Source organism: Podarcis vaucheri (assembly GCF_965113315.1).
Source record: "Podarcis vaucheri genome assembly, chromosome: 4".
In the NCBI taxonomy this organism is placed as follows: Eukaryota; Metazoa; Chordata; class Lepidosauria; order Squamata; family Lacertidae; genus Podarcis; species Podarcis vaucheri.
This window is the reverse complement of record NC_138762.1, coordinates 110,920,017-110,936,664: the sequence shown is the minus strand read 5'-3', so window position 1 is coordinate 110,936,664 and position 16,648 is coordinate 110,920,017. Positions and strand designations below refer to the sequence as shown.

Below are 16,648 nucleotides of genomic sequence, written 5' to 3'. Positions count from 1 at the left end.
ATATTCCAGCTGGGGTTTTTTTTGCTGTTTGTCAAGAGAGCTTCTACTGCATCTGCAAAAGGTGATACATAACAGTAAATACTTGTGAACAAAATGTGGAGATCTGAACTTGCCTTAATACAAAGCTTAAGATGAGCTTAGGATTTGGTTAATTAGAAGCCATATTTCCATGTCACTTATGTAAATCTTCCTTGTTTGTTTCAGCAGGTAATTTGTGGGCCAGTATCACTTAATTGTTCTGAGTGCATAATGATATACCAGCATTTTGCAATTTAATTAAAATGTACAAATCTGAACATTAAGGGGTGGGGGAAATTATTTTTGAATTATTAATCATTCCTCCTCTAGGAAATCTTGTTGCTCTGCAGGAGATTTGTCCAGTGTGCAACTAGATATGTTTTTTTCCCTTCTCTTTCACAGACAGACAATTTTCCCGCAGAGCCCAATTACATGGGCAGCAGGCAGCAGTTTGTTCAAAGGTAAGGCCTATTAAATAACTTTCTCGGCTTCCCCATTTGCATCCTATTCAGAAATTCCTTTGCCAGAAAGAACAATTCAAATGGGGTGGGGGAAAATAAATACAAGTTTAACACATTCTCTCCCCCTTTCTCTCTTGTTCTCTTTCCTTCCATACATGAAATATCAGTAGCTCCACATTCAAGGACCCTGAGAGAGCCAGTTTGAGAGACAGTGGCCATGGGGACAGTGACCAAGCAGACAGTGACCAGGATACCAACAAAGGCTCCTGTTGTGACATGTCGGTGAGAGAGGCCCTCAAGATGAAAGCGACTTCGACTAAAAGCCAGCCGCTCGAACCAGGTGAGTGAAGCAGCCACCGCTTGCTACGTCTGCAGCTTAAGCAATGATTAGAAACCTATTACTTCTGTTCTGGCAGTAGATAGGCAAGCCCATTGATGCAGCACTAAATCTTCCAGCCAACTTGCCACACAAACATGTTCTCTCTCTGTTTGTATGCATATACCACACACGTATAAATATACTGGTGTATATACACATACGTATGTAATAATGGATAACTGGAACAGACAGTTATCATGCCTGTTCAGCCCCAACAAGCCATGTATTAACGAGTAATAGTGGTGTTTCCCCCCTGGGATCCAGAGAGGCTTTTAATTAGCTCCACATCTGCAAAGAGGTCTTGGGACTTTTTGGGAGTATCTTGTGATATGGCATATGGGCCTGATATTTAAAGACAGAAAAAGCAAAAATCTCACCGGGTGTATACAAAGCAGCTCTTTGGATCCTGACTTTATGTTCTTGAGGACTTCTAGAAAAGGATAGCCTGCTGCCGTTTTCCCTTAGTGTTGTCCCGAAGAGTGAAGTTGGATTTACACAGTTAGAGCAATGGTTTGATCATCACATCTGCCCTTCTCCACCACATTGGTGGAATATTCCTTGCCTAAATGCTTAATTGTGATAACAGACTCATGGTTAGAAAGCTCATGGGACCCAAGATATTATGTGATAGCTGCATTTATTGCGTGGAAAAATATGGCCACAGTATGGTCATATTTTTCCTTTTTCACTTGCTATGATAATTTGGCAGGATAAACATTTGAAATCAGAACCAACTCCAACTAATGGTGGCTTCATGTTTTTTTGTTTCCAAGATTGATTTCATTATCAAATATAAAACATTGTTGGCAACCTCAACAGTCGGGGGTTGTTTTCCGAACCCCCATGTGCAAAGTCTCGTAAAATGGGGAGTTGCCTGGATCAGCTCAGCTGCTGGGCAGGGAAGAACCTTCGAGGAGACCCTTTGAGGAGACTGAAGAGGATGTCCTTTTCAGGCCCTAGGAAGGGTCTCCTCAGGAGCCAGGACTCCTCTCCCATTTCCGGGTTCAACTTCCAGGATCCTGGCAACATCTGTGTGCACAGTTGTGCACAAATAGAGAATGTGTAAATGAGGAGTTGCCTGTGCTACTAAATGATCAAATCACGACACAGGGCTCACTCCACCAAGTGCTAGTGCGATGCAGGTTCAAATTTTTTCAGTGGATTCTAACTTGAGCCCTCAATCTGTTCCTTTGCCGTGTTTGTTTGTTTTTAATTGCAACCTCTTGCAACACACTCGTTAATTTGCCTGCTTGAGAACCCGGAGCACCTGCCAGATATTCATGCATGTTGCAGAGGGCAACGTGGTGGTCTCCAGATGTCGCTGGACTGCAGCTCCATCAGCCCCAGTCAGCATGATAGAAATTGTAGTCCTGCAGAATCTGGAGGGCCCTGCGTTGGCTTCTCCTGTTATGGAGGATTCTGTATCCTGTTCTGAGATACACAGCTCCTGCCAGGCACCATTCCAGGCCCTTTAGAACTCCCTTTAGAACATGGCAGAGGAAGGTTAGTCTCCGGGGGCAAGTTGTCTTTCAGAGAAATTTGTCCACCATGGTTAATCTCATGAGGAAGCCCCTGACAAGTTTCCAAACAATCCCAGGAGTTCCCTGAAACACAGCTTGAAAACCCCTGTCTCATTGAAATAAGTGGAAGCTGTGCAGATCCTTGGCACACCCACGACCTGGCCCCTAGTTAGTAAATCATTTCATTTACAAGCTACAAAGAAGTTACTGACAGGTGCCTGTGACACGGCTAGAGTGATGTACAGCAGAGCGGTGACTGTTCTCAACTGCGGTATATTTACAGAGACAAAAGCAACTCTGTTTCGCCAAAGCCTGTGTCTGGTTTGGTTTATGCTCCCTTTTGCTAAGAGTAAGTTTATTTCAAAAGAAACCCATTATTTCCTATCAGTGGCAGTTAAACTGAGTATATCAGCTGTGTGTGTGTGTGTGTGTGTGTTGTACATTTTGCTTCCAAGCAGTGAGGAGGAACACAGCTGAAATATTTTGAATTTGGTTTCTCATCTCCATTAGTCATTTCAGCTTGTTGTGTGGAAAATGATTCACAGCACTGAGGATGTTTTAAAAATTGATTAATTAAGTCTTTCTTAATGAGAAGCTATATTTATAATTAAGCAGAAATACATTCTAAGCTTTCTATTAATTGGTGATTAATTAGAACTAGATTTTTGCCTCCAGCACAGCCAGAGTTGTACCACATTCATCAGCAAATGCACGCTTGGCTTCCTTTTCTTGATCATGTCAAGAATGCAATAAGATTTTGTTTCCATGTAATATATTTAGAATGCTGCATTGTAATTTATTCCTCATTCATTCAAGGGAGGACCTCAGGACCTTGTTTTCCAAATGATAGATGCCAAATTCCCCCCTTTGCAGAGCGACTCTTGGTTTATAATTGAACCACTATTCTGTGTAAATATTTCTCTCTAAAAAAAATCTCTTCTAACATATATACCTGCTAATTTATTTTACTATGAAAAACACAGAATAAGACTTCCAAACTGTTCTATAGCTTGGGTTGTACAGCTGTTGAAGAATTGTTCCAGATAGAATATATTTTGGCATTATGAGGAACATTTTTAAAAGCTTCACTACATTTGCTGGGGAAAGAGTGTGGAAGGGTTTTTTTCATTTCCTAGCTGCTATCAAATTTTATCTACACTGAAATTCATAGTAGCTTTTAAAAGCCTTGCTTCAACAAGAAATCTGCTGGATTTTGTAGGAAAATTAAAGGGATTTCTGTAAAAAAATTTCTTACATTTTTATGCCAGCCTTCCTTGAAGAAGATTTAGAATTTAACCTCACAACAACCTTGTGAAGTAGCATAAATGGATAAATACTGAGACTCGTCCAAGGGCCACAAAACAGCTTCAGAGCTGAATGGGGAGTTGAATCTGGGATTCTCATCTCCCTGTCCACAACCTGGTACATCCTGTCTATATATTTGCTGTCTGCAGAATACATGAGCTTGGATCTCCCAGGCACTTCCCCCCCCTCTCACGTTCCATTTAAATGAATAGGAGAACCCACAACTGTGCTTTTCTGCAAGTGCTGTTTGTTGCAGTGGCTGAAGAAACCTACAGTGGACAATGCCTATAGATGCAAAAAAGCAGAGTGAAAGTCAAAATACTGGTGAACAGGATATGCCCACCATATGTTGCTTTCCCTAAATATCATGGAAAGCGTTGCCCTCTTTAATTCTGTATGTAATCAACAGGAAAGTCAGAAATGTTCAGAGTTGCAGGTAGATTCTTCTGGTCTAATTGCATCCATTTTGGAGACCCTGAGGGATGTGATCAGCCTTTCTCATGCTGATGCTCTCCAGTGCTAGCTGGGGCTATTGAGAGTTACAGTCTGAAACATCTGGAAGGACCAGGTGAAGGAATGCCCAACATGTGTTCCATTAGGCCCAGAAACAGAATCCTGGCCCTCACCAGTGGCGCCTGTGAGGTACCTGACTTCTATTCCTACTGAGGAATACTAGTTCATGTATCCAGATAAATAATATGGTCTGTCCAAACTATATCTCAAATCGGGCTGGGTAGGCAAGAGGTGGAGTTTTTCTCACTTCTTCCCACTGATCAGAGTTGCTTGCCAAAATTTGGGCAAAAGTTATGAGTTATGGTTGGGATGCTGCAGGCTGCGAGCTGAGGAAGGTGGAGGCTGCATGCAGTACAATTTCAAGGTTTCTGCAGGGCTTAGAAGAAAGTGGTCAATAGGTCACACCAATATAATATATAGAAAATAGGCTCACGCTGTTAGAAGAAACAACACTTAGAACCCTGCAAGTTGTCCTACGAAGCAAAATATTTAAAAAATCAAAATAAACCAGGTTTAGTCAACCATTACTATTGCTTATATGAGTGATAATGCAAAGTGTTCAGGCAAAGTGTTTCACCATATTTTGGAACCAGCTCATGCAAACAGCTGGTATTAACTCTTCCATCCTTGGCGTGTAGATTGGACTGGTCTACTCTTCTAAATACCTAAGAGATGGAAAGATTAATCCTTGTGGGTATGTGCACTATTTGTGTGTTTTATGTGTTTGGATGGATACCCAGGAAGAATGTATGCCTGAGGGTGCCTGTGGTAGCAGAAGGTATTTTACAGATGTACTTCAAGGAGTAACAGTAACCCTTACTGTACATCTTCAAAAACAGGAAATGAGAAAGAATATATTTTAAAAGGTTAAAGAAAAGAGGCACCGAGGATTTAATAATGCTGAACTCATTGTGTGGCTGTGCATCATTAATGATTTCCGATACCATTTTGAGAACAGATTGTCCCTGAATTTTCTTTAATTATTCTCCCTTCCCAGGCTACATAACTAAAGAATTGTGGAGGTTGCTGCATCTCAATTTTGGAGAAAAGTACACACATTTATAAATATAAGGACTAATAGTTATTTCCTTAGCATATGTGAAAGTAAATAAAACGCTAAAGAGAAATTTTTATAATGCTAAGTCTGTTGGTGTGTTTGCGTATGGAGGAATTATTCAAGCCAGTAGAATGGTAACATCCAAACCAGAAGAAGTGACCTGAATGGCTCCTCCCATTCTAGTATAGTCTTGCTCTGCATTCCTTACCTTTGGCCATCGTTGCTGGATCTGATGGGATCTGATGGGAGATGGATCTGATGTCCAGCGGCCTCTGGAACACCACAGGTTCCTCATCCCTGTCCTGGAGTAACAGGGTCCCAGTGTCCCCAACCACCAACTGCCATATTCTGCAGCATTCTTTGAAAAGGGAAGCCGCCTCTTTTGAGCTCAGATAAGGATCATTTCACAGTTTTCTGGGGATGTATCAGCTCCTGCCCTGTGGCTATGTATCTTTTTATACATTGCAGTCAGCTGTTGTTGGCTGCACATGGTGGGGTGTGTGACTTGCTCAGTGGAGCTCCGCTGCGGCCCCTCTTAGGTGGGGGCCATTGCCATTCTAAGAGAATGAGGGAGAAGTTCATGGTGAGCTCTAGCATCTATTTATGTAGAAAAACAGCACTGGTGATATATACACACTTTCATTCTACACTGCCACATGTGAAGTGACCCTGAACTTTAGGATCACAAAGTCTATGACCTCCCTTAGCAAATGACTGGTCACACCACATACTTCAAGAGTCATTCTTTCAAACTGTGGAGACACATCACATGCAAAGTTGCTTTGATCAGAATAGAAGATGCTTCAGGCATCTCACTGCTCCCCTTAGCTCTCAGGTTGTATTGGTCCAGCACGGTGCTTTTTTCTGATCAGTGGATCAGAAGAGAAGCCATATTATTATTATTTGCCTGTGATGTTCAAACTTTGTAGAAGGGAAATAAAATAAAAGACACATCTCTTAACTTGGCTTGAAATCCTTGGGAATGCCAGTGTGTGTCTGCTTTAATCTTCCACTTGCTCAGCTATACAAACACAGTCCCTATTCTCATCTCACTTGACAAGGCTTGGTTGAAAACGAAGGAATAATGAAGAAGAAAACCCAAGAATATCTGCTCTTCAGGAAATGCTGCTTAAAAAGAAAGCTCCACAGATAGCAATATTTGCTCTGTGCTAGCCTCCTTGGTAAATGTAAATAAAGGAAGGAGAATAAAAAATGAGGGTGCTTTGATAAATCTTGGCAGGTGGCCTAAAGGAGAAAAAGCTTGTGTAAAAGAAAGCATAATCATTGGGACAGAAAGTCTTGTGCAATAACCAAGCATGTCCCCTTTAAGTTATCTTCACTCTAGCTATCTGAAGGAAGTCTCTACCTACTCTTTCTATAAAAATGTCTAGCTGTCTCATAAGCTTATTTATGCTCTCTGATTCACTGGACTTACTAAGCAGCTCCCTCCATATGTTTACTACTCTTTAAGGGAAATTGTTCAGCTTGACATTTTGTTTGTGCCTCATTTTTAGACTGTGTGCTCCCCCCACAAAAAATCCTCGCCAAGCCGCGTTACCAGAATTGAACTCTGCTTTGTTAACTAGCATTTTGCTGGGATTTGGCATTGTGCTGCAGGTCTCCATCTAAAGGCATAACCATGTGCAATCTAAAGTAAGGCAGGAATACTTCCCCATCCTCCCATAATGGCAGCCCAGGGATTGCCAAATGTGATAACTGAGTGAGGGAGAATGGCAGGAGCACTCGTGCTTTCCCTGCCTTCGTGCACAGAAGCTTAACCCACTGGATGCATGTAGGTGGACCTGGAACCCCAAATACTCAGGGTCCTAGTTCACAGGAATAACCTACATGCAGTCAGCAAGCTGTCCCATTGTGGACATGCCCTCAACAAGCAGACAGTCTTGCGGGGAGAGAGGGCTGGTGCAGGACAAAGCAGCAGGGCAAATGTGTGTGGCCCTCCTGTGTCCTCCCTCATGTGATTATTATCAGGGGCTTGAGAATAATGCCTGAAGAAGGCTTGTGTGAAGCTCCAAATAGAAGAAGAAGAGTTTGGATTTGATATCCCGCCTTTCACTCCCCTTCAGGAGTCTCAAAGCGGCTCACATTCTCCTTTCCCTTCCTCCCCCACAACAAACACTCTGTGAGGTGAGTGGGGCTGAGAGACTTCAGAGAAGTGTGACTGGCCCAAGGTCACCCAGCAGCTGCAAATAGTTTTAGTTTTACCTCAAGGGATCATGGGAAGTTCCATAGGGAGATATAGTTATCTCTAACAGAAAATGATCTGCACCACCACTAAACTTTAATTTCCGTCTTATTTTGGGAACTGGACAGGAGAACTGGTACAAAACCAATATAAGCTTGCTGTGTAGATGTGCTCCAAAGCGAAACATTCCAGTTACTGGTGGCATCTTCTCATCTCAATTTTGTAAAGTAGGGTGGGGTTAGGGGGTGCTTTCCATATTCAAATCTGGGTAGTCTGTGTATCCAAACAGTAGGAAAGGTAAAATTAGGAAACAGGAGGGAAGGAAAGAAGGAAAGAAAGAAAGAAAGGGAAAAGGAAAGAGAAGAAAGAAAGAAAGAAAGAAAGAAAGAAAGAAAGAAAGAACATTCCAAACCCTCAAACCCAGTAGGAACCAATTCAATCTCTCAGCTAACTGGTGATTAGGCCACTGAAGGGAACCAGCTTCCTTTCAGCCTAGAACCCAAAGGGCGTGTTGGGGATATATTCCCCCCCCCCCTGCATGGAGTGTAATTTAGGGCTGGCCGGTGCCACTTGCGGTCTACCAAACATTGTTCTGTGCTGTGCTCTGGCAAGTGCTTCCCCTTTTTTGCAGTCCCAATAAGGCAACAAATCAGGACTGATGGACCACATTTGTTTGGCCTTGTGGATCAAAAGTTTTACAGGCCTGTTTTAGAAACAACGAAGAGACATGTGGGACTTAACGCTTGGTGTTGTTTCTGCTGGGAGCAGTAGTGGTGCTGGTGGTGGTGGGGTGTAGAGTGTCAGGTCACTGCTTTTTACCAAAAGGAGAGGGAGAAGAGTGAGGCATTGGGGTCTCTCACCTCACCTCTAAAAATTTCACAATTGCAGGCCTGATTTAGGGTCTGGAAGAAGGTAAACCTTCATTATTTAGAATTCTTCCATTCTTGCCCAACAGTAAGATTTTTTAAATGTCTCTAGAACGCCTTGTGATGCTTTGCTTTGATAGGAAGTACAGTTTAGACGTAAACCATCAGCAGCATCGTAGGGAAAAGAGCTTCCAGCTACTGTTGCAAAATCAACAGCACCAGCCTCATTATCAAATACCTAATGCAGATGAAATCACAAGCAGCTTAAAAAACTCTACATGTAATCCTATCAGCCAAACTAAACAAGAAAATAAATCTGAACTCTTATCACGTGAGACATGCTTTATGGAGCTTCAAAGTGGAAGAGGAATTCCATGCTCCCAGAGGCTATTTTGAAGGTTTCTCTGTGGGAAGGAATCTCCACTGAATGCATGAGTTGTTCCTTGACTAATTGAAGAGAATGAGGCAAACTCTGTGTGTGTTTCAGCTACCATATGTACACCAAAACAATCAGAGTGGAACAGATAATAAATAGTATCATATCATAAAGTTCTAAGGTTTTAAATTGGGAAATCAGATCTGGAAATAATAAAAGTTTTAAAGTTTACAAATCAACTTTCAAGATTCAGTGTTTTCTCAATCTCTGAAACTTAGATTTTAGTGCCAGAAAATAGTATCCATTATTTGTTATTTGTCTCTTGCATTCCATTACATACATGTGAAAGCCACCTATCCCATTTCCCCCCTAAATTCACACTTTCAAGCTCAGTATTATGCTTGAGCTATGAAGCCAAATTCTGCATTTCAAATTTGTTTCATCTTTGCCATTCACATGGTTAATTTGCCCAATGGCCGCTATAGGCATAATGCTGCAAGTTGTGAACCTGGTCTTGAGAGCAGAGCTTAATAACCCAGCACCACTCTAGAGAACTACAGTGGTACCTCGAGTTACATACGCTTCAGGTTACACACTCCACTAACCCAGAAATAGTACCTCGGGTTAAGAACTTTGCTTCAGGATGAGAACAGAAATTGTGCTCCAGCGGCGTGGCAGCAGCAGGAGGCCCCATTAGCTAAAGTGGTGCTTCAGGTTAAGAACAGTTTCAGGTTAAGAACGGACCTCCAGAACGAATTAAGTTCTTAACCCGAGGTACCACTGTATAGGAACAAAGCAGGAGCCTAGCATGGGGGGGGCGAGGGGGCGGCTTATGGCATACACTGCCTCATTGCTGGAAATGTTTCCTTCCATTCATGCTACAAGTGAACCTCATTGAGCAGATCTACGAAACCTTGGCTTTTGCTGAATTGGGCCATCAGTTGCCAACTGAATCATGCAATAAAGACATAGATAGGTAGCCGTGTTGGTCTGCCATAGTCAAAATAAAAAAAATCCTTCCAGTAGCACCTTAAAGACCAACTAAGTTAGTTCTTGGTATGAGCTTTCGTGTGCATGCACGAAGAAGTGTGCATGCACATGAAAGCTCATACCAAGAACTAACTTAGTTGGTCTTTAAGGTGCTACTGGAAGGATTTTTTTTATTTTGGCAATAAAGACATGTGATTGCAATGGTGCTCAGAATCAGGAAAATATATTTGGCACGTTCTAGGTCCAAAGACTGGTGGGACAATCTTAAAGCTGCTTGTGGTGAGGAAACTGAAGGCAGTTTAATTGCCCACTAATGTCCTGCTTGGGTCACACACTGACAGAGTGGAAGTAAAGCCGTAGGAGCTCTCTAGTCCTCCAGTGTCCTTTCCCCTTTAAAAAGCAGTCCCCTCCACTGAAAACAATGAATGGGGTGGATTTATGGCATGCCCTGAGCTGGCATGAATCTCTCCCAGGGTTGAGGTTTGTGTGTCAGGGTTGAAAGGCTGCGCTGCAGGGGTTGGATGAGATGACCCTCCGAGTCCCTTCCAGCTCTACAAGAGTTTCCCACTCTTTTCGTGATGCCCCACCCCTTTTGACCCTCCTGATGTTGGTAGAGCCAGGGCAGTGGGAGCTGCTGTGGCGGTGGGAAGGGTCATCTGACATCCGCTCTCTTGCTCTGGCATTGCAGAGGGAAGTCTGATGAATCCCTCCAAGGGGCGATAGAACTGCAGCTTCAACTTTCCTGGTGAAAATGTTAAGTTGTTAAATCTCTGCTACTGAAATCAATGAGATCTACAAATTCTCACTTTGGATCTTGTCAGTGGTTTCATATTCATTTAATTATTGTAAAAGAGTCTATCTTATTTTATTTTTATTTTTAAAAAATCAAATTGGCTCACCAAAAAGTAATATAGAAATTTGTACAAATATAAAACACTCATGATTCAGTTCCATGATTGGGATCTAGGTCATTAATGTCACCATAGATTGACAATTGCTAATTCACTGACCTACATGATAATGCAGCCGGCATCTCAGGAACACCACTGAACTCTTCAATCTGCGTGGTTGTGGGAGAGAGAGCTAGGACGCTAGAGATCTCCAGAACAGCATTCACTTAATAGCAACTCTCAATAATCATTATGGGTGGGGCAGGGGCAGGGGGAGTAATACAATCATAGAATTGTAGAGTTGGGGGGGGGTCATCTGGTCCAACCCCCTGCAATGCAGGAATTTTAAATCATGACACACAAACTGATATTGAAACAATACAAATTTGTAGTGTAGATATACCCTGGATCTCAATTATGAAATTAACAGCCAAGGTTGCTGGTATCATACCCTTGGAAAATGTTCTTACTATGATTTATATAAAAAAAATTTGCACAACAAATTTCCCATGAATAAAAAAGAGTGACAGCTTCTGAAATCCAGGGCTTTGCTATGTTTTCAAAACAATAGGTTTGATTTCCTTAATAGGCTTTGAGCCTCCAGTATGTTTTGAACTTCCTAATGCCACCGGTGATATTCATCCATTGGCTCATAAAAGAAAAACAAAATAAAATTGGAAGCACTTGAATAAATATCTAGAAATTGGCCAAGTTAAATATTGGGTAGGGTGGTCTCACTTTGTAAATTAGAACTCCCCCCCCCCCCGATCACCAATATGTTCTTTGCAAATCCTCGATTCATACAATATGAATCAATTTACAACCCCAAAGCATGTAAACTGAAATACTTCCTTGATTTTTTCACCATTTGGTGATTTACTCCCTAACTGTGAGCGTGGCCTAGTTTGGGAGTCCCACCCTAAAATGACACAATCTGTGAAATGTTGTTCACCATTGCTTCCTCCCATAGGTTTTTCCCCCTGGACAGAACATCTTCTCTCTCATTCTCTCTGTGCCCAAAATGAGAGTAGCTGTCAGACTGCACTCCTTGTTCTGACTCCACCTAAGAAACTTTATGTCCAAGAGTACCATCCTCTCCAAGTTGGTTACCCCTAACAAGGTCAGGTAAGAAACTGCCTTGCTGTTGTATGTTAGGACGTGCACGCAATTCCCATCTTCACTTCCATCTAACTCAGGAAACTAGTGGTGAAGAGCAGGCTGGATTGTTGATAGGTAGATTGCAGGTACAGACTGCGGACCCCTTGCCCTGGTTTTCCGATAGAGATTGAGTTTACATTTTGATTGCGGATTGATGTCTGTGTTTTAAGCAACTAAATACTACAGTCAGGGGAAGCACATCAACACCCAGTGCAAAAAGGTCCCAAATCTCTCCAGCTTTACCTTAAAATATTTGGGGGAGAAAGGTGGCTTAAAGCTGAGTAGAAGGGTTGAAAATTCATTCAGTACTTTTAGTACTGTGTATGTTTACTTTAGCAAAACCACCTCCAACCAATTTGTGAAAGAACCATTCACAAAGAACTCTGTTCACCCTCCATATGCAGAGAGGCATGCGTGTGTGTGTGGGGGGGGGGCGAGTGGTCCCATGCAGCCTGTTCCTCCCCTGCTATGATGCTTCCGCATCAGTTGCTGGGCAATGGAAATGAGCTATTCATTCAAATCAAAGTCTTCTCCACCTTGCATGTAAGCCACTTTTGCAAAAGCAGAGGTGGTGCTGCCCATTGAGACCTGGAAACTGCCAAACTGCAAGGCAATCTAAAGTAAAGCATGAGACAGAGAAGCCTGGCCGAACTATCATGGTGCCTTGCACAATACCAGGCCGGTAGGGAAGAGAGGACTTAGCCATATTCATATGAGAAAACCGAGAAGGGCCATAGCTACATGATATGGTACATTATTTGCATATACTGAGGTGGCTCCTTCCTGGCAGGTCTAGTTTTGAAACAGAAACTCAGGGCAGAGCAGCGCCCGAGTCTTTGGGAGCTGCTGCCCATCTCATAGACTAGTTCAGTATTAAATAGGTTTCTCTACTTCTGATGTCTTTTACAATATGCTTGGTTCTTTCAGCCACAGCTAAAGTATTTTTAGGAACTGCATGCTCAGTTTAGAAGTTTAATCAAAAATTTTAATAAATCTCAGGAACCATTCCTCTTGAAAAAAAATGTTGTTCAAGGTTTCTTTTGTAAATTGTAGTACACAGTGTCATGTGCATGCAGTTCTTGCTGGAATCTGTTGCTGGTGGGGTGGTCAGCCAGTCAGAAAAACAACCACCACTGTGGCCTGAACGGGCTTCGTGTTGATTTTCACTTTGCCAGAATCCCAAAGGGCAAGGCACAGACGCCCTTAGTCTCCATCTCCACTTTTTAAAATCAGCACATATCAGGTGATAAAGCGAGTTTTGCACTTATTTCTGCCCCTGGTCCTGAGAGCCACTGAGTAACCCCTGAGGCCCCAGCACTGGTTAAATAAGAAAAAAGAATACTGAGTGTGTGGAAAGAGGAGCAATGTACAATATCTCACATTAACTTTCCCATCTGAAATGTGTTTCATCTCAAGTAAGACATACCGATTTTGATGGCTTGAGCTTTCACACAAGGATGTGGAGCCTTATTTTAATTTCCAACTTGTTGATGCAAGTGCCTTTCCTTCAGGTAGTGGGGCTCTCTGCAGGGGAATAAGTCTTGGACTGGAAAGGGGCCTGCCTTCCGCCGTCCCCCTTGTGCTGCTGTTTTCGTTTATTCCAAGTATTGGAAAACAGAGCATACTAAGAAATGATGATGTGAATATGTGCAGGCCACTCCATCCTAAACATTATTTCAGCATTTTGGATAAAAAGTTACTGGCAATGATAAAATTTATTGAAATAAATGGAGAATAGTCCACATTTAAATAGTAGTGTGTTTGCTTGGTTTTAGTTAGTTTCAAAATGTTTTCCTTCTGTTTAAAATCCTAAATTAAAAACAAAAACCTTGTGTTTTGCTGTTCACTTAAGCTTTTCAAGTTTCATCCTGAAACAGTGGAGATGAGAATATAATAAAATGGTAAAGGGCCCCTGACCATTAGGTCCAGTTGTGGATGACTCTGGGATTGCAGCGCTCATCTCGCTTTACTGGTTGAGGGAGCCGGCGTACAGCTTCCAGGTCATGTGGCCAGCATGACTAAGCCGCTTCTGGCGAACCAGAGCAGTGCATGGAAACATCGTTTACCTTCCCGCTGGAGCGGTACCTATTTATTTACTTGCACTTAGACGTGCTTTCAAACTGCTAGGTTGGCAGGAGCAGGGACCAAGCAACGGGAGCTCACCCCGACATGGGGATTCAAACCGCCAACCTTCTGATCAGCAAGCCCTAGGCTCTGTGGTTTAGACCACAGCACCACCGGCGTCCCATATAATATAATATAATATAATATAATATAATATAATATAATATAATATAATATAATATAATATAATATAATATAATATAATATAATATAATATAATATAATATAAATAGTATTTTTAAACATCTGACCATCACACTGCAGACTTGTATCAAATTGATATCACTTTTGTGGCTTCATTTTGAGAATTGTAGTTTGGTGACAATGCTAAGAATTGTCTGTTTGAGATCCCTCCTCTCCTCCCACAAAGTGCAGCTCAGAGGGTTCCCTGTTAAGATGGAATGAGAACAGCTTGAATGTCTTCAATGAAGTAGAGATTCTCCTATAAACAGTAGGGAACTGTCACATATTTTTGACTACATGAGTGAGAATTAGAAGGAGTGAACAATCTGGAATACAAAAGTAGAGGGACAGGGTTGGCATTTTGGCCCTCTGCTGGAGAAGGAAATCAAATTTGCCTGTTTGTTACCTATACAATTATATTTGGGAGCTCATTACCATTCTTAAGAATGCTTTAACCTATAATTTCCATAAAAGAGATGAAAATCTACCTACTTAACTTGCTTAGTTGTGGAACTCCATTAGAATTAAATTGCAGGCCTATTTATGTATGTGTGTGTATCCAGTTATGTAAATTACCAAATTAGAACAGGCACATAATTAAATGTGACAATGGGCCATGTCCTCCTTTTCTGAAGAAAAATGCACAGAAGGGGAAAATTTAAACTGCATCATCCCGAGGGTTTTTGTCTGCAAGAAAGGCTAGCGGTGGTGCAGAAGTGGAGAGGGTGTGCCTGGAGTGCTGAGTACTTTGGCAACAGTTAATAGTTGTTGAGCATTTATGCAGATATTTACATAGAGAAAGAGCTGTGGCCATAGTAAGTCTCTAAATATGAATAAAGGAAATAGGTGATGTACAGATTGAACCAATCCCGGACCAATCATGAAACACACTAAGGCAGTCTTTCCAGGTGGTGGATTTTAAGGGGCAATAAAGTAGAGGCAGGAAGTTCTGATCCATCAGGAGCACAATCCACTGGGAATCCACAATTTGCAACCATAATGCTTATTACTAGAAAAACTTCCCAAGAGACCAAACTGTAGGTTTATCAGGGGAAGGGTGTGAGTGTCATTGCGGATCTTCCACCCCGGCCAGCAATTTTTTCAAGATGCTTCTAGAAATATTTAAATTATGTATATAGTGTGTTTGCCTCTTATCTTTCCCTCCCCAAACTGCTAATGTGAACAAGAATAGTTTTAAAGTTTTCTTTGGTGTTAAGGCAACGCTTACTTGAAACCAAAATCTATAATTTTAGATGTACAATATTGTAAGTTTGAGGCTATGTTTTATTTAAAAATAGTTACAGTGGTGCCCCACAAGACGAATGCCTCGCAAGATGAAAAACCCGCTAGACGAAAGGGTTTTCCATTTTTCGATGCGCTTCGCAAGACGAATTTCCCTATGGGCTTGCTTCGCAAAACAAAAAAGTCTTGCGATTTCCCCCCCTTTCCCCCCTTTTTCTAAGCCGCCAAGCCACTAATAGCCTTTTAGCCGCTAAGCCTTTAATAGCCGCTAAACCGCTAATAGCGCTAAGCCGCTAATAGGGTTGCTTCGCAAGATGAAAAAACCGCTAGGAGAAGATTAATTTTGTCTTGCGAGGCACCACTGTATTCTAATGGAGTTGGATTGTGAACGCAGGATGCTTAGGCAGAAGGGGCAGTCTGCTATTGCTCAAAAAGGGTGAGGAATATTAGCAGCATAGAAGGGTAGAGTTGGGAGGGATCCCCGGGGCCATCTGGTCCAGTGCCCTACAATGCAGGAATCTCAACTGAAGCATCCAGGACAGATGACCAGATTCTGGACTTGGGCTCTTTGATGTTCAGAGTAGCAGCCAAGTGTAATCAAATGACTCTCGTAAAGCTCATAGCAATCTGCATGTTCAAATGCAGAGCGTCCTGCCGAAGATGAAGCCATTGCTTTCACTTTCTGACAGGGGTTGTTCAGAATCATCTAGTGGTCCACTGTGGGCAAACAAAATCCTGAACTAAGTGGACCTTAGGTCTGATCCGGTTGAGTATTTCTTATGTTCTTTTAATTGGATTCCATGACTTGATGGTATTTTCCCCCTCCACATTCAGCTGATGATACACTGCAATAAACCCTTTTGACCTTCATGCTGCCAGAGCCCACTTTTCATGAAAGCAGGAAGGATTTTTTTTAAAAAGTCTGCATTCATGTTATTTCTGCTGGAAATATGCCACCAGCAACATACATTATTCTTGTTTCTTCCCCTTTCCTGAAGAAGCATGCCCTTTTCATTGTGGAGGTTCTGCTGTGAATTTCTTCCGAAGGGGCTGCTTGTGACTACATGGTGTTAGGGGCAAATGTCACACCATTTCCCATGGGCGGTGTGCCAAATTATATTTCTTTCCATCTGCTCTGCTGCGCAGTTCAGCAATGGGAGAGCAGCGTCTGTGTTGTGACAAACCTGTACTGTGACATCAAAACATATTTCTTTGAGCAGGGATCCAGGCATACATTTTGCTAATGTCCTCCACCTGAGTGAGGCCAGTGAAGTTGTAGTCCTGTGACCTAGGATGCCATTGGCTCAAATATTTGCATATAATCTCAGCCATGAACTTGGAGGGTGACCTTGGACAAAATGCT

General features: G+C 42.2%; 1 protein-coding gene and 1 long non-coding RNA gene across 13 annotated transcripts in view; one reads left to right on the top strand and one right to left on the bottom strand.

Annotated features, from left to right (window-relative positions):
* Positions 1–16,648, top strand: part of PCDH17 (protocadherin 17) — a 140,928-nt gene that overhangs the window by 51,582 nt on the left and 72,698 nt on the right. For 7 of the 12 annotated variants that reach the window (XM_082221400.1, XM_082221399.1, XM_082221398.1 and 4 more), the window contains exons 2-3: positions 421–479; positions 647–819. In XM_082221400.1, coding sequence (XP_082077526.1) covers positions 421–479; positions 647–819 — 232 coding nt within the window. Of the gene's footprint in view, positions 1–420; positions 480–646; positions 820–11,548; positions 11,704–16,648 lie in introns of all 12 variants that reach the window. The other 5 variants (XR_014219380.1, XM_082221401.1, XM_082221403.1 and 2 more) reach the window with 3 other exon arrangements.
* LOC309531749 lies at positions 3,914–5,895 on the bottom strand. Its single transcript, XR_014219421.1, has 2 exons — positions 5,462–5,895; positions 3,914–4,861 (listed from the first exon to the last, which is right to left on the bottom strand). It is a non-coding gene; the product is annotated as an uncharacterized lncRNA (long non-coding RNA).